General features: G+C 36.8%; 1 protein-coding gene across 2 annotated transcripts; it reads left to right on the top strand.

The window, feature by feature from the left end:
• Positions 1 to 114: 114 nt before the first annotated feature.
• Positions 115 to 27,816, top strand: TBC1D23 (TBC1 domain family member 23). Of its 2 annotated transcripts, XM_088533719.1 has the most exons (19): positions 115 to 194; positions 7,391 to 7,502; positions 7,755 to 7,860; positions 9,853 to 10,057; positions 10,560 to 10,683; positions 11,176 to 11,300; positions 11,408 to 11,451; positions 12,313 to 12,416; positions 13,771 to 13,893; positions 14,904 to 14,996; positions 17,227 to 17,397; positions 17,629 to 17,671; positions 18,359 to 18,468; positions 19,068 to 19,210; positions 20,121 to 20,165; positions 23,099 to 23,187; positions 24,593 to 24,728; positions 25,196 to 25,390; positions 26,053 to 27,816. In XM_088533719.1, the coding sequence occupies exons 1-19, from the start codon at positions 154 to 156 to the stop codon at positions 26,132 to 26,134; spliced, it is 2,091 nt and encodes a 696-aa protein (XP_088389845.1). In that variant the 5' UTR covers positions 115 to 153; the 3' UTR covers positions 26,135 to 27,816. The 2 variants fall into 2 exon arrangements, with proteins under 2 accessions (XP_088389845.1, XP_088389852.1); XM_088533726.1 differs by lacking the exon at positions 20,121 to 20,165.
• Positions 27,817 to 27,871: the final 55 nt, after the last annotated feature.

The raw sequence follows: 27,871 nt of genomic DNA, 5'->3' as shown, positions 1-27,871 counted from the left end.
GACACCGTGAACCGCCGACGCCCTCTTTGCCAGGCTCCCGCGCTTTACGGCCGGCGCCCTCGTCTTCGCGACAGTCTGTGCGGCGGCAGGGGAGGGCGGCAGAGAGAGCCCGGCCGCGCTTTACGGCCGGCCGCGGCGGGCACGTCAACAGCTATGGCGGAGGGGGAAGAGGCGGCGCCGCCATCGCGCAGCTGGTGAGTCGGGGCCGCGGCCGGCCCTTCCCGCCCGCTCCTCTCCCTCCCCGGCGGCAGGGGGGCCGCCCGGCAGCCCCACGGGCGGCCTGGGAGGGCTTGGCCTCCCTCACGGCCGGCTCTCCGGCCCCTTCGAGCCCGGCTGCTGCCTTCGGCTCGGCTTTCCTCGCTCTGCCCCGCTGCCCAAGCGCAAAGAGAGTAAAAATAGGTCCTAGGGTACTTTCGGAATGGTTTTCTCTTTCTCTCCCCCAGGGAGGCTATTTACTTTTTTTTTTTTTTTTTTTTTTCCGACGTTGAACCATTGGTAGGAGACCAAAAGAAACTATACCTGGAGCGCTTGCAGAATCATTTTGGCGATAACGCCAGTGGGGTTTTAGTGTTTGATGCATGTGTATTCGCCTGAGATTGCAGAGGCTTTAAAAAAAAATGATTTGAGTTTCAGCACCAATGGCTGCCTTCACACCTCTGCTCTGTGTCTTCGGTTTTATTTCAGTTTGAGCTTCTGCACGGTATTTGATTTCTTTTTGTGTCTGTGAGCCCTCCTTTTTCCTCTCTCATGGATGCCTCTTAACTCTCGCAGTTACTTACTAGTAGCCTTACAGACCTGTTTTTACAGTCATTCCTCATCCGATGGTTTCGCTTATATGCTTTTTTTCATGTAGGGGATTCAAAAGTTTGTGTTGGATCTGCCCCACCTTCTTTGTACTGCTTTAGTTATCTCTCTGTAAAGAGAGTTGTGTGCAGGTGTAGATGATTTCTATATCTGCATTAATTTTGCCCTCGAACTCTATTGTCTACTGAATATCACTTATTAGCAAATAAAAACAAATTGTTTGGTGTATTTGGGGTTTGTTTCTTTGTTTTTAGTTAAAAGTTCAAATTATGTGTGCTTTTTACAGGTATACTGTCACATAAGGATTATCTCTAAATCTTGGCCTATAACAATAGGAAACTGACTCATTCACTGTTCGGTATTGACACTTGGAAATATAAGCCTGGTGGACAAATAAGAACTGCAGTGAAAAAATCTCTGAAAAAAATACTTCAAGCTTATTTCACTACTGCTTTTGAAAGAATATTGCAGTCTGTAAGATCCCAGCAAACTGCTAAATTCTCCCTCAAGAATGAGGAACGCTGTCGGTTCTGGACTTATTTCAAAGTGCAGCCTGCATTATTACCATTCTGACTAGCACCTTCAAATTGTAATTTTAGTCAATTAGCTACACCAGTACTATTAGAAAGGCTAATTTGTAGGCATGCAGTAGGAAAGATGTAATTAAAAATATGTTGTAGGAATTATTGGAAACAATTCAAGAGTCTTGTGCTCAAGTGCTCCATTGGAATGTGAGTGTATGTTGCGAGAGTTCTGCCCTCTGAAGAGCATAGAAAGCCACGTTCCTTGTTTTCTGCTTGGAAGCTTCACATAGCTTCCCATTTTGTGTATTTTTTTAGGACAGTTTAAGTGAAATGTTTTCCTTTACTCATTTGAACTGTTATTGTGTATGTTATGTTTGTATGTTATTTTGTATGCTGCCTGTTATGGAATAGGATTTATTTGCTGAATACAAAATCTGTAGTTTAAAGGAGTTTTTCTTTGGCATACAGTGCTGTCGTAATACTGAAGAATACTGGGTTGTGCAATAACACTTCACATTTTTAAAAAGTTGCTGAAATGTGAAATGATGTATATGCGCAGCTAAAGCATGTGCACCTGAGAATCAAAAGGGTAGTTCTGGTTCCTGGTCCTGCGTTCAGTTCCTTAGAAGAATTCAAAGGTGGTCAGAGCCTGTGACAGCCCCTTGAGTGTGTAGAATTTAGGGATACTGTTTGGCATAAATGCCCTAGGTATTTTTTCATAACACCTTCCAGTCCACCTTGACACCATAGGCTGGTGCTGATTTTGAGGTGGGGGGGGACGGCAAACTAACGACGAGTTAAAACCCTCAGTAGTAATACTGACTGCTGGGCACATTGGTCAGCAGGAACTGGGAGATTTGCCGCTAGACAACACAAAGCACGCGCGCACACACAGCTTATTGTGTAAGCTTAATGAAAGATGACGCTGTCAGCTTCGTTCAGTAACGCCTGGAAGTTGAGTAACAGCATTGATTTACAAACAACAACAAAAATCTGTCAAGATGTTAAATGGTTCTTTTAAGGTAGTTTGCCTGTTCTGGCAATTTTTCAAAATATTTTCTGAGAAGTATTATGTTTGGTGCTAGAATAGATGTCTGTGTCAAAAGCTAAGAGTGCTAAGAAATACAAAAGGAAGCTGCTTTCAAATTATGCTGTAAACTCCTCATTCTCATTTGGCTACTTGTTTGATTATTTTAACCTTAATTTCAATGCATTCCTATGTATGTAGCTAAACAAGCCCGACTGCTCTCTGTTAAAGTGGTTGTAATTCTAAGTCATAATTTTTTATCACCTCATGTAGCCAGGAAATAAAATGAGTTTAATTTAACTTTCCTTCTTCAAATTCTCAAACAGATACGAGTCTAAACAATTGCACATGAATTGGTAAAACCTTTATGTTTGCTTAAAACTCAAGTTTCAGGCAGCTGGATTAAGTAGGAGTTTAAGATCTATACTTTAGTGATTAAGATCTGCACTAGCTAAACAGAACTGTAACCATGAATGGATGGAATTGTTCCACTTCATTTAATTGTGCATTGGAATCATTTGTCTTATGGTTCCCAAAATGCACTTCATTTATTTCAGATGAGGAAATGACAAAACTACAAGCATATATATATTTACATGCTCATAATCTGGTTTACTAATGCTTGGAATCATGATCTTTCTTTTGAAAGCAAACAAAAAAATTCTTCAGTTAAGTGGAAAATTGACACACTTGAGAAAAAGATAAAGAGGAGGTAAAAAATGAGGCAATTAATGTTTTTTTTCTAAAATTCCCCAAAGAATGAAATATTTTTAATGATGCTCTGACTACAAGGGATATTTTGAAAGGATTATATATGAGGGATTTGTTTTTGATTGTTTCAATCAAAATACAGGATGCTTGTTACTTTTCAAATTAAAACAACTCTTGTTTAGCATTTTTTCCATAGTTGACAAGATCATGAATTAAAAGTAGGACGCAGTACAGCCACCTGTATAAAAGTACATTTCTGGGGAAAAGCAGGAAGCGTTTATATAGATAGAAATTCGTCTGTAGATAGGAGTTTTCTGTGACAGGAAGCTGTGCCCTTTACTCTGGGAAAGGTAGAATCATGGCTATAAAGATACAGTAATACTAGTTATTGACTTCGGAAATAGTAGGCAGTATTAGTCACTTGGACAGCTTTTGTTTAAGCCTTTTTAGCAATTTCTGTATATTGTAAATCAATATACTTCTGTGAGCTTTTTTAAGCAATGTATATTGTTCAAAATATAGTTTAATCCTACTTTCTTGGTAATAAAAATCTATTGAAGAATGAATTAGCCCCAGCTAGCACTAACGTCCACGTCTACATTGCATTCTCATAACTTTGAGAGCAGCGTTGCTGGGTATACATCTGTCTTTCTCGTCCGGTGTTTGTGGTGACCATAGTTTGCTTCATATACTGTGCTTGGCATTGAAGCGTCCAGCTGCTGACTGGGTCGCTTTGATGTCCCAGGCAGCAGCGGCTTTGGAGACACTAAGCCGAATGATCCTCTTAGCCAGCTTCTTTTTTTAAGCAGGCTTTAAAAAACACAAAGCTTTAAGGAGCACTTCACTGTCTGGCTTGGATTCCACATGAACTTTGGGAGCAGAGCAAGTTCAGCTGGTAGCAACCTTCCTTCTGATTTAGGGAAAACAGGAATGATATTTGAAGACACGTTTAACAAATACATTTCTAAATACTACCTTTTTACTCTGGAAATGGTTGTAGCCTGCTGGGACACATCATGAGCAGCTCTGTTGAGCCTGTCATTTAGAGGAAGGTGGGTATTAAGTAAATAGTCCTGGGAAGAGTTAGAGCTTTTTTTTTTTTTTTTTTTTTTTTTTCCTCTCTCCTTTTTTCAGCCAATGACTAATATCTTTTACAGGCAGGTATGTAGCAGTAGATTCAGTTTATATGAAACTGATATTTTTTTGAATGCTAAGTGCATTTTAAATAATTTGGTGCATGAGGAAGATACTGCTAGTCTTATTGTGAAAAAAAGTAATTATTAAAAATGTGCCTACCACAAATTAAAACTTTCAACTTCTGAAGGTATGTTTTTGGGGGTTGTTGTTGTTGCTTAGAAATTTGTTTTGGCTTACAAGCCAAAGTTCAAAGGGATCTGTCTTTTCTAATAACAAATGAGCAAAGGTAATGGACTTCAGGTTTATATAGATGGTAACCAAAACACTGACTAGATTCCAGGAATACTGTATGGAGCCAAGGCAGAGCAGAAAGCTGGGATGCCGTGGCCTGGAGCAGTTTGTCCAGGAAGAGGACTGCTGCGTTCTTTGCAAAAGCAGTGCAGTAATTGTTGTTCCTTATGAACACAGAGCTTCCCAGACAACCTTCAGGGGATGAAAGACAAGGGCCCAGATTGCTAGCAGTTTGTTGGAACATTTACAACAGCACTGGGTGAAATAAGGCAAAGCACAGGCAGGCAACAGGTATTAAAGAACCAAGATTACTTTTCAAGATAGCATGAATAGAAAAATATTTCTTTTAGAAAAGAAATTCACATAACCTTTCAAAACTCCCTGCTTCTGTCCTCTGAATAATCTTTAAAGTTTTCAGAGGAAAAGGGTAGCCAACTGAATACAAGTTACTCTATAACTTTTTTTTTTCCTACTGTATTTCATATAACTCAATGTGACAATGCATCAATAGTGAGAAATATCAATTCCCTGCTTTTTAAGGTAAGGTAGCAAAGCTTTAATTTTCCTGTCACCTTCACAGGTGCTGATGACAGCATTTATGGAGATGATTTTGCAAACACTAATATATTATCAAGCAAGCTGATGAAACACGTTTGCAGAAAACATCTTGAAGTCGACCTTAATGTTAGCCATACACAGCTTTTTAAACTGAAAATACTAGGTACCAGTAGCTGCAGAATTAGTCCCCAGGCACTTATGAAACATTCTTTGCCAGGTTCATTTTTTAATTTGTCCATGTAGCTGCATTTTTAAATGTTGTTCCACATGTATGAAATGATGTATCTTCTTCCAAATCTACCACTTAAAAGTACAATTTGCAACCATTATTTATGCAGCTGATGCTAATCATAGCTCATTTCCACATGCCCAATAAATATTTGCGTAGCATTTCTAGCAACTAAGAATATTTTGTATATGCAAAATTCCAGGACTAGCTATAGTTCTGCTCATTTGTTTGCCATAGTGTGCCCAGAAACTTGTAATATGTATTTATTAGAACATCTGTCTCTATATTCCGCTAATGCTGGCTGCAGTTCTGCAGAGGGCTTAGATCTCTCTTGAATAAATGTCCTGGAAATACTTGATTTTTTACTCATGGGGAACTGATTCGGTTATTTAATTTTTCCAACATTGATTGTTCCATATGCAGTTGGACAACAGGATAGCCGATGGACTTTTGTATTTTTCCTCTAGCTGTCCTAAGAGACACTTCAGTGTTTTATGTTTTCCTGTAGCTTTCCTGGGCAATATGTGGCTCTGTAAGAATTACCTTTTTTTATTTGTTTGTTTGTTTTGTTAGCACTAAACAATAACAAACTGAGACAAGTCAGTCTCTTTGGATGCAGGACAACACATGTCACAAATTTTGCAAAATTACTTGAAGAAAAAAAGACTGTCAGCCTTGCCTCAGTATATGTTTGAAATATGATTTTAAGCTCTGCCAAATAACACTGTAAAAGAGACTGGCTGAGAAAATACAAGGAGACTGCTTACTCTTCCAATTCATAAATAAGTACTTAAACAATTTGAGAAATCTGAAGTGAGACTGCCTGGTTGCTTATTGCAAGGTGTGTGCTTATATGTTCCTGTAGGATAGAGATTCTGATTTGTTTATCAGAAAAGGTGATATTTAGAAGATGAGAAATTGGTATCTAAAACTTTCAAGAGAACAAATTCAGGAAGTTTTATGGCAAGGAATTTCTGCTATTTGTGAATATATGCAAATGAAAGAAGTAGAACAAGCTCAACCACTGACATTTTCTCCAGAAGTATTTTGAATTGAGCATCTTAGCATCTTGGAGTAATTGAGAGTTATATTGATAAAACTCGCCCATCTGTTACTGCACATGTCTGGCTATGTGTGTTGTTCACAAGGAATAAGTCTTCATATGTGAATAAAATCTGTCCTGAATAAACAGGCATGTTTTACATTTTGCTCTGGCTATAGGCCTTCTGGTTGTACACGAGTCTTCAGATGCATGAAGTCATTCTTGAGCTTTTTGCCTGAGCTGATGGAAAACAGCTATAGGAGTTAGCAAGTTGTAAAGTAAGAACTTCTGAATGCGTATTTTATATATAATGTTTGAGAACATTATTGTTCTATTGTTGTGAAAACATCCTTAGGTTTTTTCAGGTGAGTTTGTGTATTTTGCTATGCACTAAGACTTATATTTTTGTATGTTCCCAATCTGCTGATCTGTTTTTGTGTGATTAATTTCACTCGTGCACATGTTCAAGTACTGCACTTATAGTGCTTGAACTGTGTAGTTAACTAAACTAGTAGTTAAGTAAATGTGAGTTTAGCTAAAAGGTTCTTCCCTACTTCAGGGAAATATGGAGTTAACAGCTAACTGTTCTAAACCTTTGAAGTATGCTTTCCATTTTCTAGGTTATCTGATATTTTATTCAAAAGAACTCTTCCATCTAATTAAGATCTAGGGTTTGCTCTGAATCTGTTGTCCGTGGGTGGAAATTTGCCACGTATCTCTTCACTTGCAAGCTACAACTAAATCTGCATTTTTATGACACGTTTTGCAACATCATGTCACTTTGTGAAAGCAAAAAGTATGATAGAAACCTTTTCTCTCAAGTAAATTGAATGGAATAAGTAGTTGAACAGACAGCCTTAAAGGAACACACAAGAGTTCGCAAATATGTAGCTTTGGTAGCTGAGAAATTGTCTAATAATAAGGTTTTATCTTCAAAATGTGATTTTTTTTTTGCCTCATAATATTCTCGAGTCTACATTTATTTCATAGGTACTCATTCAAAAATACTGAATGATGCAAATATTATTTTTTTAATAGTTAAACGTATTATGTTATCATTACTGTAGGGAAAAAGATCTTGCAGAAGCCCTAGAAGAAGGAGGCTGTGATCTTGAAACTGTGAGAAACATCATTCAAGGAAGGCAGTTGCCTGCTGATCTGAGGGCCAAAGTCTGGAAGGTAGGGATGAGCTCAAAGCAAAAAGCAGGAAGCCTTTGAAGGTGTGTTTGGTTTGAATTAATTAATTATTGGGCACCTCTACAAAAGAGCTTCCCTGTTCATGTGACTCTGAAACTTTCATGTGTGTGTTCATCAGTCCGCTCGTGGAATATCTGCTCTCTATTGAGCTGAGTTGCACTATCCAATAATTGCATAGCTGCAAAACTGCACTAAAAATGTTTAGACTTTCGCTTTTATTATTTTTGCTTGCAGATTGCACTTAATGTTGTAGGAAAGGGGGACAGCCTGGCATCCTGGGATGGATGTTTAGACTTACCAGAACAGAGCATAATTCATAAGGACTGCCAAGAGCTAATTGGTAAGTTTAATTACATTCAGATCACCTATAGGAAAACTTCTGTACTTTCAGTTGTCTTGGAGCTTTGCCACTTGAATTACATATGGTGATGGTTACGTTTTGAAGGAAACTTTGAGGAAGATGGTGATGAGAGAGCAGAGAGAACTAGAAAGAAATCGGGATAGCAAAACGGTATCTTATCTGTATTCAGACTCTGAGATGGGTGACAACGTGGAAGTTCTCAGTATTAGCTTGTAAGTGATAGTTTGTGTGGAGTAAACAGAGCCTAGAGGGAGGAAGGCTTCAGGAGTTGAAAAAAAATAATTTTTCTTTCATTTTTTTTTCTTATAAACCTGACCTTCTTTGTATAGTGTTCTTCAAGTTTTTCATTGTCCAAAGACTTGTACTTTACAGTCGGTGTAACACCAAAATTCATGTAGCCGCTAAGGAAGAAATATGTTAATCTTTCTGTCTTTTTGGAGAGAGCTTTTATTAACAGCATTCTCAGCAAAATGAAAGGCTGCATTTGCAAAAGCAGAATTTTGCCAGGACATTAGAAATAATATTCCTCTGTATGCCTACAAACTGCCACAGAGTCTGGTTGCCAGCTCATCACAAAAAATGACCATATCCCTGACACTGTGCAATAACGTTAGTATCAATGTTCAGATGAATGATTCAGTGGTGACTCATAGGTTGGGTTGCTCTTTCATGTGGTATCAGTAAGAAAATATTCCATTTTATTACCTGTGCTATTTTATTTTTTGCATGATTGAATGTTGAGACAGAGAATGGAGTTACTGCATACATACATGCATACATACATACCATTTTTAGAATGCAGCTGTATAAAAAAAGAGCAGGACTTATTTTTCTTCCCTGCCTGTCCTGTTATCAAATTCCTTTTCAGGAAGGGATTTGTATTCATATCATATGGAATTAATCACTATCATCTACAAACACCGTTAATCCTCCTTCTTTCTCTCTCTCTCTTTTTTTTTTCCAAATATTTTGTAGTATATAGCAGTATTGATTAAAGTTCAGAGTTCAGAATGAAGGTGAGATAGAGATTTCAGTTTAGTTGTATTAAATCTCTTTATTTCATATTTTAACAAGTCTGCAAATTTTTAAAAAAATCTTCAGGTGGCAGTTGAGGTTTGCAGGGTTTGTTTGTTTGTTTGTTTGTTTTACAAGCAGTATAGGAAAGGAAGGATAAAATAACTGCAGGCTGAGATGAGGGGAAGTATTTAAATACTTCTGTAACACAGTCTTTTATTCACACCCATGGGCTTTTTGTAACTGAGAAGGAAATATGTTCACAAGAAACTTAATGGCACTGCATTTTTTTAATGTTTGGTATATAAGCTTCTTTTATTCCCTTCTTGAATGTGATGTAGTTTTTCCTTCTTGTAATTCAGTTTAGTAAAGCTGATGTAATTTGGCTGGATTAAAACATATTTATTTATAATATATGCAATCTGATTTTTGTGGAAATGTGTTTAGCATTAAACTGAAAATTGTATGAACTTACACTGAAAGTCTAGCTGCAAGCCATTTAATAAATATCCATATGTTTAAACTACAAATAAGCTAGGAACCTCACTTATCTTCATTCTACCATCATTTGGAGTACAGTGTTGATATGGTTTCTATGGACTGTCTCAATACTGAGGCACAAGAGTTGTCAGCCTTTTAAGGATAGTAGAAGGATGCTGTGGATATAATGATGTACCTCTGCTTCATAAGTCCAGAAATTCCACACTTTTCCTGCCTTGAGATGATATACAAATGCCTTATCCTAGTGAGGCTATCTAAAAACCACTTATATTTATGAAGGTGTCCTTCATCCATAAGCTTTGGGAATGTCTTTTGTGAGTGTTTAATCCTAGCTGCTAGGTTTTTTAAGTGTATAGAAGTCCATTTTGGTGCTGCTGTGCTATGAAATAATTTCATTCAATTTCAGTGAAAGGCCATTACAATGATTGATAACTCTGTCACACTTGCCTATTTCAGACCAATTATCAGTGCCAGAAGAGGAGAAGTCAGTATTACTTTTGGATATTGAGTCTGTTATTACTTTTTATTGTAAATCACGCAATGTTAAATACAGCTCTTTCCTCGGCTGGATACATCTACTCAAACCTTTGGTGCACCTTCAGTTGCCTCGCAGTGATTTGTACAACTGCTTTTATGCTATCATGAATAAGTTCATTCCAAGGTAAAACTCCTTTTCTTTTGCATGTGTACTGTCTTTAGTGTCACTGAAAGCAATTTCCAAAAGGATGTGCATGTGGATTTTTGGCTGATGGTAATTTGTGTCTAGGAGTAACACTACTTCTAGCAAAGTTGTCGGATTCCTTCATATGATTACAAAATTGAATCATTTTTTCAGTAACAGTTTCTGATTCTAAGTAGTGATTCTAAGTAACAGTTGAACTTCGTTGTTTTAGTTTTTGCCATTCTAGTTTTATTTTGATATTTAAATCTTTTTTGGTAGAGGAAATCCTATGGAAATACTTCATTCTTTCTACTACCTTTTTAACATAGTGTGTGGGGGATGTTTTTACTTTGCTGCAAGGTGATTTCAATATGGATTCATGTAAATTAAAAGAAATGAATAGGAACCTCCGTTATCTCACCTAATAAAGAGTTGCTATTTTAAGTCTGATGACTGGAGTATCGTGGGGATTTTCCTAATTATTTTCACTGCTGCTTTCTAGGGATTGTTTCCTGAAGGGAAGACCATTCCATCTATTTAGGCTGCTGCTTCAGTACCATGAGCCTGAACTCTGCTCCTTTCTTGATACTAAGAAGATGACGCCAGACTCATATGCACTCAACTGGGTAATAAAGTGAAAGTAGGGAGACATAATGAAAAATAAATGATATATTTTAACATAGTGTGGGCTTTTCAGTCTGTATTTAAAGTAAGGTATGTGATCTTGTGAACATAATATGTTTTTGTACTATGTGTTAGCTGAGCCATTGTTATTAGGCACTAGAAATACCTGGAAAAAAAAGGGAATTAGGTTAACTTTCACACTCAAAGGGCAAGAAACTGTGTCATAGATTATTAGTTTTTATGATGTGCAGTTGTATGGCTATAAAGATGGAAAAAAGTGAGCTTAATAGGTCTTTTAAAATTTAATTACTGACTGTGGTTAAAAAATATCATTCAGTATATGGTACAAATGTGTGTGTTAATATGTTTTGTTTTGTTTTTCTTTTAGATAACTTGTATGTCTATTTAACTTGTATGTCTATTAACAAATGTTATCCTGATAAGACTGTTCCTGGTTAAGGCTTTTTTTCTTATACTGTTCTCTAACTTTTCAGCTTGGAAGCCTTTTTTCATATTACTGTTCAGCTGAAGTCACTCAGGCAATATGGGATGGATATCTACAGCAAGCAGATCCATTCTTTATTTATTTCTTAATGTTAATCATCCTTGTCAATGCAAAGTAAGTAAAGTTAATTATCTGAGACATTCCTTGGTTACAACGTTTTAATCAATCTGGGTTTTATTTTGTTTCTACTGACTTAATACCTGTGACTTTACTCTTTTCAGGGATGTTATCTTAGCACAAGAAACCGATAAAGAAGAAATGATAAGTAAGTACTACTTCTACACAGCTGCTGATAAAACATTCACCTCACAATTCAATCTCCCCCTTAGTTTGTCATTTTATATGATTAAATGATTAAATTGCCATTTAATTATCATTTAATTATTTACCTTTTCTCTTCAAAGAATTTCCTGTTCTTTGGCTGCATCACATCTGCTCTGTCCTTAATGTTCTTTTATTGTATTTTTCCTTAGCACTCCCACGTACAGTTTTATATTTCAGTTCAGAGTACATGAAACAACCCCATGTTTTCCAAGCTCAAAGCAGCAGCTTTCAAATCTTTTAAATCTATTGCCCTTGTTAAGTTTCCCAATTTATCATCTGTTTATGTGCTTGATTTTGGCTTAACTCGTTGTCATTGTCTCCCTATTCCCCCCCCCTTCTGTCTTTATAGAAATGAGACCAAGATTCTCACAAGGGTATTTCATCTGCCTAAGCATTATCTGATATGGCATACAATAATATAATTCAAGAAGTTCTAATAATACAAAATGAGGGTGCTTGGGACTTTGCAATTTTGCCTTATGTCTCAGAACTATACCCTTGTACCGTTCTGGACAGATAAGTGCAGCCACAAAGGAAAGCTGACTCTGTGTAGAGATGGAAATGTGCTAAACATGAACTAATCAGGATAGAAGGTTTAAAGCTCTAGCAAATAGTGTGTGTTTCCTATGGCTAAGCAGCACTGCCTGTATCTTCTGCCTCTACCTAAAGAGTGAATTGCCATTCAACTTCAATAAACTAAATTATGTTATGCAATATAAAAGTAAAATATGATATGAGAAGTTATACAGAGTGTCTTTTCTGTCTGAAATAATTGTGTCCCTGTGTTGTTTATGTATGTCAGAATTCCTAGAAACGTCACCAGCTAATCTCGATTTAGAGGATATAGAAGATCTCTTCTCTTTGGCACAATATTATTGTAGCAAAACTCCAGCTTCTTTCAGGAAGGTAATAGCAAATTAATTTTGAAATTCTTTTTTGATGATTAGTTAAGCTCTTGCTGTCAGTAACTTCGAATATTTCGTTGAAATTTTTTTTTACTAATTCTTTCATGTCTTTACTCCTGCGATATTTATTTTTATGATCCTTGAAAGCTTAAAAGAGAAGAAGCTTAATAAAGCATGTTAAAAAGAAGCTTACCTACAGTCTTCTTGCTTCCTGACTGATAACTGGTATGGTCTTAATTGTTCTTATGGCCTAATTTTAAATTTTCAATGATGTAGATTTATCAGATTCAAAGCACAGTCTGCCTGGAAAAGGGTAAATTGTGGTATGTGAATGCTTGCCACACAGAGAGCAAGTTCAGCTAAATAACTTTCCTTCCCACGTACACTCTTCTGCTGGACTTTGTCTACAAAGCAAGCCTGCAAATGGATGTGCTAGTTCTTCTTAGCTACTATCACAGAATATTTGGGATTGGAAAGGGCTCCTGGACTCATCTGGTCATCCAGTCAGGTTTTGAGTACCTCTAAGGACAGAGACTCCACAAGCTCTCTGAGAAATCTGTTCCAATGTGCAGTCACTCTCGCAGTGACCATTATATATTAGTAGGCAGACACATAATACAGTTTTCTAAAATGTTAAAACTTAAAATTCAAAAAAAAAAAAACACGAAAACAGAAGAGAACAGTAATGCAGATCAGACTTGCTTTTTCTGTACCAACTTACTTTCTTTGTCAGAAGTCCTCCTGAGGCTCTTTCATCTTGTTCCCTTGTTTTACAAACAAGATTCTGGTAAGAAGTGACCAGTAAAAATGTAATGTAGACACAAGTGCTTTGTAGTAGACAGCACAGCTATCCTAGCTGTACTTGCAACAGTAAGCAGGAAAAAATCACTTATAGGAGGTAGAGGCATCATTACAGGCTGTGATTTTTGCAGACTCTCCTTATTCAGGAAATCTGCTGACCATGTTGGACTTGTGAGATAAAATTGGCTTCTCTTTTTGGGCTTGTCTGTTCTTTCGCTGATGTGTGGTAGACTGGTATGTGAGATTCTTGAAAAGACAAGGTTTTCCTTAATGTCAGATTCTGTTTGCTGACATGCAACCATATGTAATTTAATCATGTTGACACTGTCAGAATGAAGAACGAGCATTTTTAATCAAAGTTCATGTTTTAAGTAGTCTGTGGAAAAAAGTATCAAAAATTCAATGACTTTATAGAGAATATATACATATATTTGGCTTAGTATTTGTGGTACAGTGAATGCCGCTTTACTTGAAACCTTTAATTTTAAGGGCAGAACAACAGCTTCAGTTAACTTTTTTTTTTTTTTTCCCCCCCCTCCTCTTGCTCCTAATAGGACAACCACACTCTTTTTGGCAGCAGCCTGCTGGGCCTCAAAGATGATGACACTGATTTGAGCCAGGCTCTCTGTCTAGCAATTTCTGTGTCTGAGATTCTTCAAGCAAATCAGCAACAAGGAGTCAGTATACTAATTATTTTTCTTTTTCACAGTTTTCCAGAGAAAGAGTAGAATCTGTAACTTATCAATGTATCTCAATATTTCTAAGTGATAACAACGCAGCTATGCTTGCTGCTACAGGAAAAAAAAAACTATCTGAAAGTTGACCTCTTTGTACCTTCTCTGCTGTCTGCAGTGTAGCTGTGCTGTAGCAACTAGAGCTACAGCAAAGGGGAACTTACTATGCTAGGGGTTTGAAGTAATCTCTCATTGATGTCGCTTCTTTTCCAAGTAGGAATATATAGGAACACTTTAAATAGGAAAATATTAATATAGGAAAATATTAAATGCACTACTTTGTGTCTCTAAGAAGAATGCTGTTACAAAATAATCTGTCTTTTAGCAATTAAATGCTTTAAAAAGTTTCGGGGCAAGTTATCTGCATGTTTTTCTTTATTGTTACAAAGATAGTTAAATGCATGGACTTCACTTCTAGTATTTAAGAGCTATATATGGATATATATGTGCAGTTACGACATAGTGTTTCTTTTTGACTACCAGCTAGCAGGTTCTGTGCCCTGGTTCATCGTGCATAGGTTTGTTTTCCCACTCCAAGTAAAATTAAGCATGTGCTTATATCCTCTTTAAGTCAATGGGGTATAAATCTAATCCTGTGTGCTGTGCTGAGTAGTCACACACTGTTGGATTGGGACTTCAAAATTGTCCCTTCTAATACCTCAGCATGTTGGTGTGTGCTCTCCTACAGGTTATTTTTCTTCTCAGTAGAGGGGAAAACTGCACTGCATATTGCACTTGTTGGTGGTCCTTCCTGAGGTGTAAGCTGCTATGTTAATATAAAGTCACTATAAGAATAATGTTGGTGGTGCTGGTGACTGGTAGCTTGCAATACTCAGGGTTTTTGATGGCCACTAACTCCTATCACTGAATCCCTCCCTATAGTGTTATTAATAACGTGCTTTCAATAATTACACAGCTTTTACATTTTGTAACAGGTAATCTTTCCCTTTCAGGAAGGAGTAAGGTTCTTTGTAGTGGATTGTCGCCCTGCAGAGCAGTACAACGCTGGCCATTTATCAACGGCATTTCATCTAGACTCAGACTTGGTTCGTATGCCTTTTGTTTCTGTACAGGTTTTTGAATCCTAAGTTAAACAGAAGGAGAGAAAAATGTCTGTGTGGAAAAATACTAGTCCTTAGACTGTACTTTGTGAACCACAGTGTCTGTTTACATACTGAAGTTTCAAAACTTAGCTTTCTCTACAGGATGCTGGTGCAACCATCACTTTAAGAAGTTCAGTCCTTCATGACATTGGAGCCTTCCTGGTCTTTATGACCATACAGAATAAAATGCAGGCATGCATTTGTGAATGAAGAAATCTCCATTTAGTAACATTAACATAGTTCCTTATGAAATGTGTCAATAATGTGGCAGACAGCACCCTTTTTTTTTTTTCCCACCCTATCTTATTGCAGCCTGGTTGTAAGGGGCAGATATCTGTGAAAAGGATTTAGTTGCTCCTTCAACATTTTCATAGTACAATTAGAGGGAAAAAAAAAAAAAAAAAAAAAGCTCTAATCTTGGGACTGAGATGTAAAACTGACTTTTTAATTATTTCATTAAAGATTTTGCTCTGGTTTCCATTTGATGTAAGTTCATAACTCAGTCAATTATAATCTTCTCTTTTTTCTTTTCTCAACAAATCATCTATGGTGTTCCAGTTGGTTTCAGTGTATTCTTCACTTCCAGATTAATCCTGTACTATTTCACTTCAAACAGGCCTTCAGTGCTGCATTGAATGATTTCCATGCATGCACCCTCTAAAGAGATTTTTAGGGGATAAAGCTTTGATCCTTTTCTAGTGAAGAGGAATAGTTCTGCGTGATGTCTCTATTGCTGTAATTAAACTGATGTATTATTTGCACAAATATACTTATGTAGTGCTTTGGATTTTTTATCTTGTATCAGAAATTATGCAGAAAAAGCTTTCTCCTGCCAGCTTTAGTTGAATATCAGATTCAGTAAGGTAGAAATAATCATGACAGGCTCTTAATTATTAAAAACTTAATGATCTATGAAAGATGGTCCTGCAAGCAGTTCTTAAATTGTATGTGATTAATTACTATGTATCTAATTATATGTTGGTATTAACTGCTGCAGTGTATGTCAGTGGATATGATTATGATTCATCATAAACTGTGCTGGATGCATGTCCCCAGGTCCATCATGTATTTTGGGGAATTTAATGCAAGGAATAATCTCTGAGACAAAAAGCTTTGTAAAGGGCGACAGTGAGGAAAGCATTTTTGAATGTCTCACAGTAGTCTTAAGTAGCAATAGTGAGATCCAACCCTTAAGTAATCAAACTCCACCATTTGGTTCAAAGAAAATCCCAATTCTTATTCAGGTTGGCTTACTGTTGAACTTGTGTATTTGTTATTTTGTACTTCATCATTTAATCCTGTTACATTACTGGATTAAATTACATTTGGTACAGTTACATGAATCAGTTAATGTAAAGGCTAGATAACAGACGTTTCCCTCGCACACTCATTAATAAGGAAGCATCAGGCTATAACTGAACTGAAGGGCCTTCCCTTCAAAAGGTTTTTTTCTGCATTTGGAAAGTGTGCATTTCTCCATGCCTTCTATCTAGCTGCTCATGGATTTTGAATGTATAACACACCTGTAGGAGAGTAGCACCTTAGTTTTTAGAGAGTACCAAGAGCTCTTGGCATCTGTTTGTACTTCTGCTCATGAGCTTCTTTCCCCAACGTGGGAGAGGTGCAGAGTGGAGGTGACAATGCGGGAAGCCTAGCAGGGAGGCAGCAAGAGGAGCAGCAGCTCACTGACGTGCAGAAATTCTAGGCTTTTTAAAGGACTCCCAAACTACAAAGTTCGAAAATGTTGTAATTGAGCATATATGGGTGTGGAAATCTGTTCCTCTGTTGTGTTACCAAATTACCGCTACTTAACTTCTTTTTATTTATTTATTTATTCTTTACCTAACTTCCTTTTGGTGTCTGTAAGAATAAGCTAATAGATAATAGCTGTCGTCTTCTTCGGGACAGGGCATGGTAGAATGAGAAAGAAGAGGGCCATTTTCAGTAATCATTACATGAGATTAAATTTTGGATCTCTCTGGGGTTTGTGTTCTCTCTCTCTGCCTCCCTTTCTCCCCCTCTCCCCCCCCCCACCCCTCCCCTTCTCTCTTTCTTGTAAGGTATTTATGTTACTTGTCAGTCAGGAAATTATATGCATTTTCAAAGTCCGTCTTTGTCTACATGTTGTGTTACAATGGGTTGGTGTTAAGTCTTTTTATCCATTCATTCACAGATGCTTCAAAACCCATCAGAGTTTGCACAGTCTGTAAAATCCCTCCTAGAAGCACAAAAGCAATCTATCGAGTCAGGCTCCATAGCTGGTGGGGAGCATCTCTGCTTCATGGGCAGTGGCAGGGAAGAGGAAGACATGTATATGAACATGGTGTTAGCACACTTCTTACAGGTACTGCTAAATTGCTCTTGATTTTAATAGCTGAAACAGAGTGTGCTTTTGCGCATATCTTTGACATTAAGTGACAAAATATTTCCCTCCTGAAATATTAGCTTACTTTATATTGGCAAGTCGTGATTTTTTTAATTAAATGACAGAAGCACTCCATGTTTCCTTACCATGCTTGCATAATTGAATTCGCAGATTTTTGCTTCAACCATGATAATGTCTTTTCTCTTGCAGAAAAATAAAGAGTATGTAAGCATTGCCAAAGGAGGATTTATGGGTAAGCTTATTAATAATGACCTTTGTATTAATATGGGCTTAAGAAAGATTGATGTTTTAATGCTGATGTTGATATCTTTAGTAAATTTTGACTAGAAATCAGCTAGATGAATGGGAAATGTCTTATTTGACATATTTTACTTTGGCACAAGTGAGTACTCTGTGGTTAACTGTTGGGCCTTACCCAAACTTACAAAAAGTGAAAAATTAATACAGGAAGCAGGGAGATTTCCTTTTCCTTCTAATTTATTGTCCCTGGCATTTAGCCTCTGTAGGTTGTAAATCCATATAAAGGTGCTTCTTAGTAATTATTGTTTTCTTTAATCATCAGTTCATAATTCTGCACTTCATGTTGCTGAACAGCTAATTGGTGGAGTCAGTATTGGCTCCAGAACAGAGGAGAGGTTGACAATACGAGCATAGAAGTATTACTACTTCAGATATGCAGTGTCAAAATAGCTTCTCTAGGATCACGGCAGTGACTTATATGTAAAATAAATGCTGTGATAATGCCTTTGTGTTACTGAAGGGAAAACCATGGAAAATTATAGTAGTATATGAATTTATCTAGTGCCTTGGATCATCTGAACAAGTATTTCTGCCGAGTAGTCTTGGATATGCAATGCTTTCATCATAAGATTACTTCTGGTGTAGTTCTGAACATGTTTTTTTAATGGCCTTTTAACAGCTCTCCAGCAGCACTTAGCAGATATCAATGTGGAAGGACCAGAAAATGGATATGGACATTGGATTGCCAGTACCTCAGGCTCAAGGAGTAGTATCAACTCTTCTGTCGATGTAAGTGAATTTCTAGTTCAGGTGGTGTAGTGAGATAGGAGCTTTAGGTCTACTACATTTTTTCTTCGTATTCCTCATTCTTTTCTGTACAGTGCATTACTGCAAACCGTGGTTGTACTTAGTTGTGTACTTAATTTCCAAAGATATTATCTAGTTAGAGGTGTCTTAAACTAATCCTCCTGAGAGGAAGGGCCTCCAGAAAACATGGTAGTTCTACAAAATAATATATACGTATAATGGACAATTCTCTTCTTGGCTTTTATTCACTATGGGTACAAATTACTATAAAGCTGATGTCAGAAAGCTCAGAATTGTTTATTTTCTATAGCTGATATGTTCTATGTAGAATCTGGCTTTCAGTTGGTATGCAATTTAGCATTGATAGAGGTCCTTCCTCTCTATATTTGGATGTCAGAGTGCCTAATACTTTGAGTGGTAAGGCTTAATCCTTAATGTTGTAATTAATTAGTGTTCTACTAAGTACCAAAAAATACAAGTTTAACATTTTCTATTGTTTCCATTCTTAACTAACCAGCGATTAAAGAACATAACTGGGTTTTTTTTTTTATGATTAATCCTGAGAGGAGTTACCTTTGCAGGGTGATTCTCCTAATGGTTCAGGTGATGGAAAAGGAGTCAAGTCCTTGGTGAATAAAATGACGGTTGCTTTGAAGACTAAATCTGTGAATGTGAAAGAAAAAGTTATTAGTTTTATTGAAAATACATCTACACCCGTGGACAGGTGGGTTATTTATACCTGACTCTGATTAGCAGAGAGTTATGAATGCCCATTTCAGGTCGCTATTTTGTGTATATCAAGACTGTGCTAGTTAGAAAAAAAGGAAAATATATATTACTGTTCTATCACAATATAGTAAGACTGCTGTGTTGTCTCAGTACTGGAAAACCAATGTAAGCAGAATTTTCTATTGAATTTTTATTCATTCAAGTGTTTATCCACAGGCTGTCACTGCATCATTACATTGACTTCACCAGAATTACCTCTAGCTCATCTTGTATATCTGCAAGTAGAGGTGGGAGTGAGAATGTGAGCACTTGTTGAAAGACGTGTTCAAAGTTGGAAATCTCCATTCTAAATATTTATCTTAGACAACAGAATAACAACTGTAATCCGTGGAAGTTGTAAGCAATAGCATATTTTGGAGCTGTGCTTCAGAAGATGCAGGCTTCGGAGTTGTATATTGCTAAGACATTGGCACTGCAGTATCTCCTGTAGTGTTTGTTGATTGATGGGATTTGTATATGTGCCAGACAAACAGTAGTTCTTGAGCAGCTTTGCCCCTAATCAAAAGTTAGAGACTGTCACTTACAGGTTATCGTTGCCTGCCTGTTTTTTTGGAAAATTTGTTTTTAAATTTCACATTTGAAGGCGAAAGTTTCTTAAATAGCATTTGCTAGTAACACTTGTGCTAGGAATTCAAGTTCAAGAAAACATAAAGGTGCATATTTCGATAGAATATCTACAATTATTTCCTCTATTGGGGAAAGCTATTGTAGAGCATTGTCTTTATTTATAAGCATCTCCCCTGGAGAAGAAAACGGTGCTGTTGTAGAGCATTTGTATTATTTATGTAGCCTTTTTTTTTTTTTTGGTAATTATTTTCTTCTGTCCTCTGCCCAACGTGCTATAGAATACCTTTCAATATTCCCTGGCCAGAGCGAGCAAGCCTGGAGCGGTAAGCTTGATCCCTGGATCCCTAAAGCAGCCTGACTAAACCTGCCACCGTCGTACTCAGCATGGCACCGCAATGTCTATAAGCATTGGTCACACTGACAAAACTGCTGAGAGATTTTTACGGCAATTCAGTTTTTTGTTTGCTTTTAAGCAAGTAAAGCTGTTGATTTGTACAAGTACTGGTCTGGGGACTAGAGGAAAAGAAAAAAGGGTTTGCAATGCTGTCTTCTTTCTTCTTGGTTCTGCTTTTTTTTTCTGTTGTCTTTACTGTGCTTTCTGTGAAACTATTTTTTTTTCCACTCGTTATTTCTGATTTGCATTTTACTGTGCTTACTTGTACTACTGGAAGAAACTAGAAACACTTATTCAGTAGACTTTGGCTAAAGGGACTTAGGGCTTTAACAAGCGAGAGTGCAACTACAAAAAACAACTTGTCATTGTGCTGTTCATAAAGTGTCCTGAGAGCTTGCAGATAGCCTTCCAGTCTTAGTTTGCAGCATGAAGTCATGCACGTTTCAGCTCCCCCTCGTGTTGTGTGTCCCTCCCTTCATCTGCTGCATCTCACACAAATGTGGGATCTACTCACATTTATCTCATAATTATTGTCTTACAATTATTCAGAAATAAAGCAAAGTGCCTCTGAGTGTATATAAATTACTTGTGATAAATGAAGGACTTCTACAACCTTGCAGACCGTGCGTGGGATCTTCACTTATAATTTAGAAACTTTTCATTGCAGCATTTGACTCTTACCCACTGAAAAGTATGAAGGATGGTGCTGGAAAAATAAATGCATATTTAAAATGCAGTTGGGATTTTCAAGGATTTTGTCCAGTTCCTCTGTCTGATAGTTGCACATACCAAAGTATAGGATTTATCCCTAAGTATTGCAGAGCTGCTGCTGTGTATGCAATGTTTAACTGATAGGCTTTTGAAAAGTAGGAGTATCTCAACAGCATTTGTTACTTTAAAAATTCTAAAGTTAGTGAGGATTTTTCCCTCCTGTTTGTTGACTGATTGCTCAAAGGTAGAACGAAAGTGTAACAATCCTGGCTAAAACACCTTGTGCCGAGTTACTGAAGGACTCTTGAATGCTTATTTGTAATAATTTTGATTTGGGAAGGTTTTTTAATTTTGTTTTTGTTATATTTGCTTCCTTCGCTGAGAATGGCTATCTCTCTCCATTTGGCAGTTAATAAATTAATAAACTCAGACTTTGGATCATTAGACTACTCTCTTCAATCAATTATATTGTTCCAAAAAAAATTGTAATGACATTTTTTCCCCATCCATTCGTCAGATTCACTTTATTACCAATAAATTTCATTTTGCAAGTCTGCAAAATGGTTTGAACAGAATGCAGATTTGAACAGAATTGCATTAAATTAACAATGTAATGGTGCCGTGCAGGGGGGTTGGACTAGATGACGTCTAGAGGTCCCTTCCAACCTTAAGCATTCTGTGATTCTGTGATTCCACGCAAACAAGTTGAGAGATTCATTCCTAGTTTAAGATGTTCAGAGGCTTTTATCAAGTAACTTTTTCCTTTTTCACCTTGACTAACTTTGCTCTATAAATTGCCAGTAAGTTTCCTCTTAAATCCTGTATGTGTTTCAATCCAACCCTTTTAGACATGTATCTGCTTACTAAATTCATTATAGTTAAGGTTTTTAACTATTAGTTTCCTATAAAAAGTCCATATTTAGGTGAATCTGCATATAGAAGCACTGCCCTCCTGAATTGTCAGTGTCATTGATGCTTATTGTCTTGAGCACTAATAAGCATGGTGTTGTATGTGTATTTTTATATTTTGCAAAAGACATTTCTGTTTTTTTCCTATTTAACAACTCCTCATTCTAGCTACACTAGGGAATTTTAGCCATGGAAAATGTAGAATCCTTTTTTAACTTTCAAGTATGCTTTTAGATATACCAAAGTATTAGCATTTCCCTATGTATCGCTGAAGAAGCAGCTTCTCGGACTTGAGCTTTGGTTCTACAGTAGCACATAAAACTGCAGTATGTGAACATCCTTAAAGCCCAAAGGAGGTCTTACGGTTTATAGGAAATACTTTTTTTTTCTTGAGGTATTTCGCTGCAGTTGAGGGCCACAGACTTTAACATGACAGCTGTGACATCTCGTACAGTCTCGTCACTCTGACCTTGAGCAATGAAATATTACACAAGTTGGCAACTGTTGCTGTCAAACTTTGAGGCTGAGAAATCCTATTTCTATGTGTAGTTTAACATGAAGCAGATTCTCTAGAAGCAGATTTAAATCCAATTTTTATATTTAGAATCTCTGCAGAAATCCAAGCGATTCTGCAATTCCCAGCAGGGATTGTTTGACCAAAAATAGGATTGGGTTGAAGTAGTGAAAAAGAATTGGAGTTCACACTATATGACTTTGAAATGTTTAAGGTACTTTGTTACCTTTTTGAGACAGTCTCTCTTAGGAAACACTCATTTACCAGAGGGAAAAAAGTATCCAGATACGTTAGTGTTTGCTGACTTTTCCTCCACCTGAATTTGGCATCTTTGCACATCTGTGCTGGATGTTGAGAAATGTTTCATATACAGCTCAGATTTTGGCCCTGAAAATTTCATAGCATTTCTTCAGATTTCAGGTCTCCTAACATATTTTGCAGCTTGAGAATATCGTCAGAAGCTATATTTAAAATGAAGAATATTGCTTTTTGGTGTATTTGTTACAGTATTCAGCCTTGCCAAGTAATTGTGAATTACTTGAATTCACTAACCCAATTGCTTGATGGGTCAGTCCCAGCTTCCCTGCAGGCAGCTTTATGCCCTCTTCAGCTGCGCAGATATTTGTTCTGTTAATGCATGTTATTTTATAGGAATTATGCCATCAGTCTGAAAGTTACTTTTCTTCCTTCTCCCCATTCCCTGTCTTCTCCTGCCCCTTCCCCTGCAGACACATCAGCAGCAGTGACAGAGTAGGAAAGCCCTACCGGGGTGTGAAGCCCGTGTTCAGCATTGGAGATGAAGAAGAATATGATACGGGTACAGTAGGAGATCTTCCTCTTAACTAGATTATCTCGTTTAGATAATTTCATTAAAAGAGAAACTCGCTGTTCAAATTCATAGTAGCAAACAAACAAAAAGACTTTGTGGTGGACTCAACCGACCAACAGGAACACATGGAATCAAATGGTCTAGTGGATTCTTTGTGTACACTCAATATTTCCCGTGTAAAGATCTGTTTGTTTTGTTTCTTTCTGTGCTGATCTTATTGTTCCCTTAATATTCAAAACAGCAAGCAAAATTTAAGGGACCTGTTTTACATGGTAGCTCCAAGGTTGAACCTGAAGGGGCAGCAGTGCATAAGTATCTGCATTTTAAAAGTACCATTGGCAGCTAAACTTAAGAGGATGACTAAAATGTGCAAACCTCTACAGTGTTTTAAATTTTGCTTCTTAGCATCAAATCTATCAATAATTGGCTCATCTTTTGATACGTCTGCAGAATGTCGTAGAAGATGCTTGCAATTATTTATTTGTTTGAGCTAGTTGATGAATTACAGGGAAAGCTTGGACGCCACGCTCTCCACACACATTTTTCTGAGATAACTGTGTTAGAATGGTGAGGACCTACTGTTCTGTTCTGTTGGGCTTCTGTTTTGGCAGCACTAGCTCCCTCATCTTTTCATAGGTAGCTCTTCTCCTGTAATCCAAAGACATATTCAGCTTTCAAATGAGAAACACATAACTAGGCTAGGAATCTGACATAAAGGAATAACTTATGAATATTACTGATGGGCTTATAAAATCTGAATTAGTTTAAATAAGATTGATGAGAAGCAATTAACCACTGTCTGTCTACTAAGAATTAAGATGAAACAAATGAAACTAGAAAGTAGAAGCTTCAAAACTAAGAAGCTTCTTTTCCAAATGCATAAAATCGTTTGCAGAGTTCTTTACCACAAGATATTATGAGTGGTAAAAGGTTCATGTAGTTTCAGAAATCTAGGTCGTCATAGGGGAATTAGCAAAATCACCTGGAACGTTCCTGACAACACTTGGCCACACAGCTTCAATATTTTACGATGCTAAAGCTTTATGTGAGTTCGATGAAAGGCTGGACCAAGTACATGCATCTTTTGAAGTTTAATCAATGGACAAATTGCTCAAGCTTAAGAAATCCCCTAAGCTGAAAATATTTGTATTCTGAGAGAGAATTAATAGGAAAATGTTAAATATTCGTGCTTTGTTTTTTTTTCCTCTTTGAGCATCCTTTTATGGATGCTACTGTATATACAACAGGGAGTGAGATGGACCCTGAGTTTGAACCCAAGAAGCTATTAATTGTTTTAAGAGAGTTGAAAGGCTGTCTGACATCATGTGAAAATTATTTCTTCTTCTTTTTCATTCCTTTTTTTTTCCTTTAACCACCCCCGTGTTCAAAACAGATGAAATTGACAGCTCCTCAATGTCAGATGATGATCGAAAAGAGGTTGTCAACATCCAAACATGGATAAATAAGCCTGATGTGAAGTATAACTTCCCTTGTAATGAAGTAAAAGAAAGTGGACATATGTTTCCCAGGTACTGGAATCAGTTTTAAGTTTTATGAAAATGTCAAGGTACATATATGTATATATTTTTAATTATTGGACTGTTAAATTATTTTTGATATAAAACTGGAAAATGAAGTTTAGACAACCTAGAACAAAATATTACTCATTATCACATTTCTTATATTTTTCATGCTGGTAATAGAATGAATGCTAGTAAACACACAAAACATTAAGTTTTGTTTTGTTTTTTTTTTTTAAAAAGTGGCCTGAAGTGTGTCATTATTCCATTGTTGAGCATCTGAAGTGTTTTGTTGTTCTTTCTAAATGAAGATTTTAAAATATAGGACTGCTTATTGAACTTAAACTTAGTTTCTTTTTTCTTTTTTTTTTTTTTAAACTAGCTCATACTTTGATGTAGCCATAGAATTTACCTTTGTAAACAGCTGATATTTAGTCAATTAGCAAACTTATTTGATATCTTTTTCTCCCTTCAAGTCACCTCCTCGTAACTGCAACCCACATGTACTGCTTGAGGGAGATACCGTCGCGGAAGGGATTGGCTTACATACAGTCTCGCCAAGCACTTAACTCCGTAGTCAAAATCACATCCAAGAAGAAACATCCAGAACTGATCACCTTTAAATATGGAAATAGCAATACTTCAGGCATAGAAATTTTGGCAGTTGAAAGGTAAGCAGTGCCTGTAGCAGTGATACAAAGAGTAGTGATGCAGACGGTGCTGGAGGTCAGAGGCATGCTGTGCTTCCCAGAACTGGGTTCAAAGGTAAGTTTTTATTCAGGAGCAGTTACACTGATGTGAAAGAGATCCCTCAACGGGATCCTTTAGCAAAGTTGCTAACATGTTTGGTTGTTTTCTCACCCTTTTCTTCTTCCTTGGGGAGAACAGTGTGAAGTGGGTGCTCTATTCCCAAGAGAAGTGGGTGATGAGTTGCCTAATTCACAAGGAAGGTAATTCCAGCTGGTGGGTCAGAATGAAATGAGTTGAGTAGAAGAAAGCCTAGAACACCATACCTAAAATAAAAGGGAGGCTACCGTGTATCAGTAAGGCAGTGCTGGCATCGGAGAGATCTTGAGTTATCTATTCTGTGCCTTTGGCAGTTCATGAAGGTCTTCTCCTTTCCAGGACAGCCTGTGAAGTACTCCTCACCAGTGCAAGGCTCACACAGGGAAAACATTCCATGGTATAAATTAGAAATAAATCTTATTTCCTCCTCCTAAATCTTTAGTAGCTTCCCCTTCTCTTTCCACATCAGACCTTCCTGCGGGAAAAAATCAAGGCAAGAATTGTGGAGTTTTATAGTAGATTAATGATTTTTTTCTTTCTTTTTAAGGTATTTGATTCCAAATGCAGGTGATGCTACCAAAGCCATAAAACAACAGATCATGAAAGTGTTGGATGCCTTGGAAAGTTAATAACTAAAGACTTTTCAGAGAACAGTTTGTAAAGAAGGAGCAACCAAGATACTGTATATGGACACAGGCTCACAGCTTCCCAACTGAATACTAACTTAGGAGAATTTTTCTGTTTGCTGATGGCAGTGCCTGAGTAGCAGGCTTAAGATAGGGTAAATTATTATCAATTTCTAAGCAGTTTTTTAATTTTTCTTTTTGATTAATATTTTCTGGTTCTGCAGAAATGTTTATTATAAAGGTCAGTTTGTTTCATTTTTAAAGAAGCTTTAATGTATATGATGTGCATCTTTGTAAGAGAGGATGTAGAATGTAGTTGTGTTCATATGACTGTGTTAAAAGAAAGCAGAACTGTCAGGTATGGATTAACAGTAAAAAACAGAGCTGTCTTAAATGATTCGGACATCTGGTAGTAAAATATCTCCATAACCTGCAGTCTCTAAATTTGATTTTGCCTCCTGGACAGTATCAAGGACTGATTAAAGACACTCCAGTTTGTAAACAGAGCAGGTGAAATCTTACAAATACAGCTTTCTTCTCATAAAAAATGATTGGAGTCTGTTTAAGTGCACTTGAACTATAGATGAATTAAAAAATCAAAAAATACTGTGAAATTAATTTTTTTAAATGTCCTACTAGGTTAAATAATTGGAATTGATAAGTTAAACGCATTTTAAAATACCAAACTGAATTGTACATACTAATAAACTTATTACAGGTTTGCAGTTTTGTAATTATGCAAAATTTTACATTTCATGGGTTGAGACTGTTTCTCATGTAAAAGTGAGTTTATACATTGAGGTCGGAGTTTTTTCATAACAAAATATGATGGTCAACAAGTTCTCTGGCTCCTCAGAAGTGAAGTGACCAAGCTATTAATTGGAGTTGTTTAAAAAAAAAGAAAAAAAAATAATAATTCAACACAGAGTTGAAACACTATTGAATGTGTCTTGTTCTGCAAGAAAATTAAACACGTGGTGATTCAAGCACTGTATGTCTGTGATAAATGTATTCAGGACCTTTTGCCTTTGTTGGTTTAATTATACCTTTATGTTCTTTAACTAACACCTTCTAAAGAAGGTAATGTTTGAGACCTGGCAGCTGTGTTGCTGTGCATCTGCAGCTTTCCGCCTCCTCCAGGGGTGGTTCTCTTGCCAGCACACCTAGTCCAGGAATGCCTCTGTGCAAATTATCAAAACCTGTGGGATGTGGTGAATGGGATTAGCTGTATTGTGCAGGGTCTTTGGAGTAGTTGAGTCAAAACCCATGGATTGGTATAACTCATGAGATCAAATTAATGAAACTGACCTTTATAAAAAACAGCTATTCTAAGTTATTTTACTAGGAATCAAGCTGAGGCACCTTAATTCTGGGACTTTTTTTTTTTTTTAATATCTCCTATCCTTTCTTAGTATCTGAGTAAACACCAATAGAACTTGAACTGTTAAAGATATTTGCATGAAATTGCACCTGGGCCAATGCTCATGTATTTATAGTTTTCCCTTTGCAGCTGTTGTATTACTTTTTCCTCTTCCTACACCCTTCTGAAAACATGAAGAGTCTCTGACCCTGTGCCTACTTCAGCAATGAGATTTTTTTCATGTAAAAATGTTTGTGTTACTGTTTATAAACTACGGTTGTAAATAAACCAGTACAATTTGAACATAACTTGTTCTTAAAGAAAGGATTTAGTTGTATGTTGTGTGACTTCTGTGAATCTAATAACAGTTTTTCCTAAAG

Source organism: Tinamus guttatus, unplaced genomic scaffold, assembly GCF_059628265.1.
Source record: "Tinamus guttatus ecotype Peru unplaced genomic scaffold, ASM5962826v1 Tinamus_guttatus_pri_ptg000035l, whole genome shotgun sequence".
NCBI classification, from domain to species: domain Eukaryota; kingdom Metazoa; phylum Chordata; class Aves; order Tinamiformes; family Tinamidae; genus Tinamus; species Tinamus guttatus.
Note: the sequence above shows the minus strand (reverse complement) of the source record. Positions and strands in the feature narration are given on the sequence as shown.

Bases quoted from the DNA above. Each gene is read 5' to 3' on its own strand.
- TBC1D23 (XM_088533719.1), top strand. From the start codon at position 154: ATGGCGGAGGGGGAAGAGGCGGCGCCGCCATCGCGCAGCTG. The intron at 10,058-10,559 runs GTAAAACTCCTT...GCTGCTTTCTAG, and splicing joins ATGAATAAGTTCATTCCAAG to GGATTGTTTCCTGAAGGGAA. The intron at 12,417-13,770 runs GTAATAGCAAAT...TGCTCCTAATAG, and splicing joins CTCCAGCTTCTTTCAGGAAG to GACAACCACACTCTTTTTGG.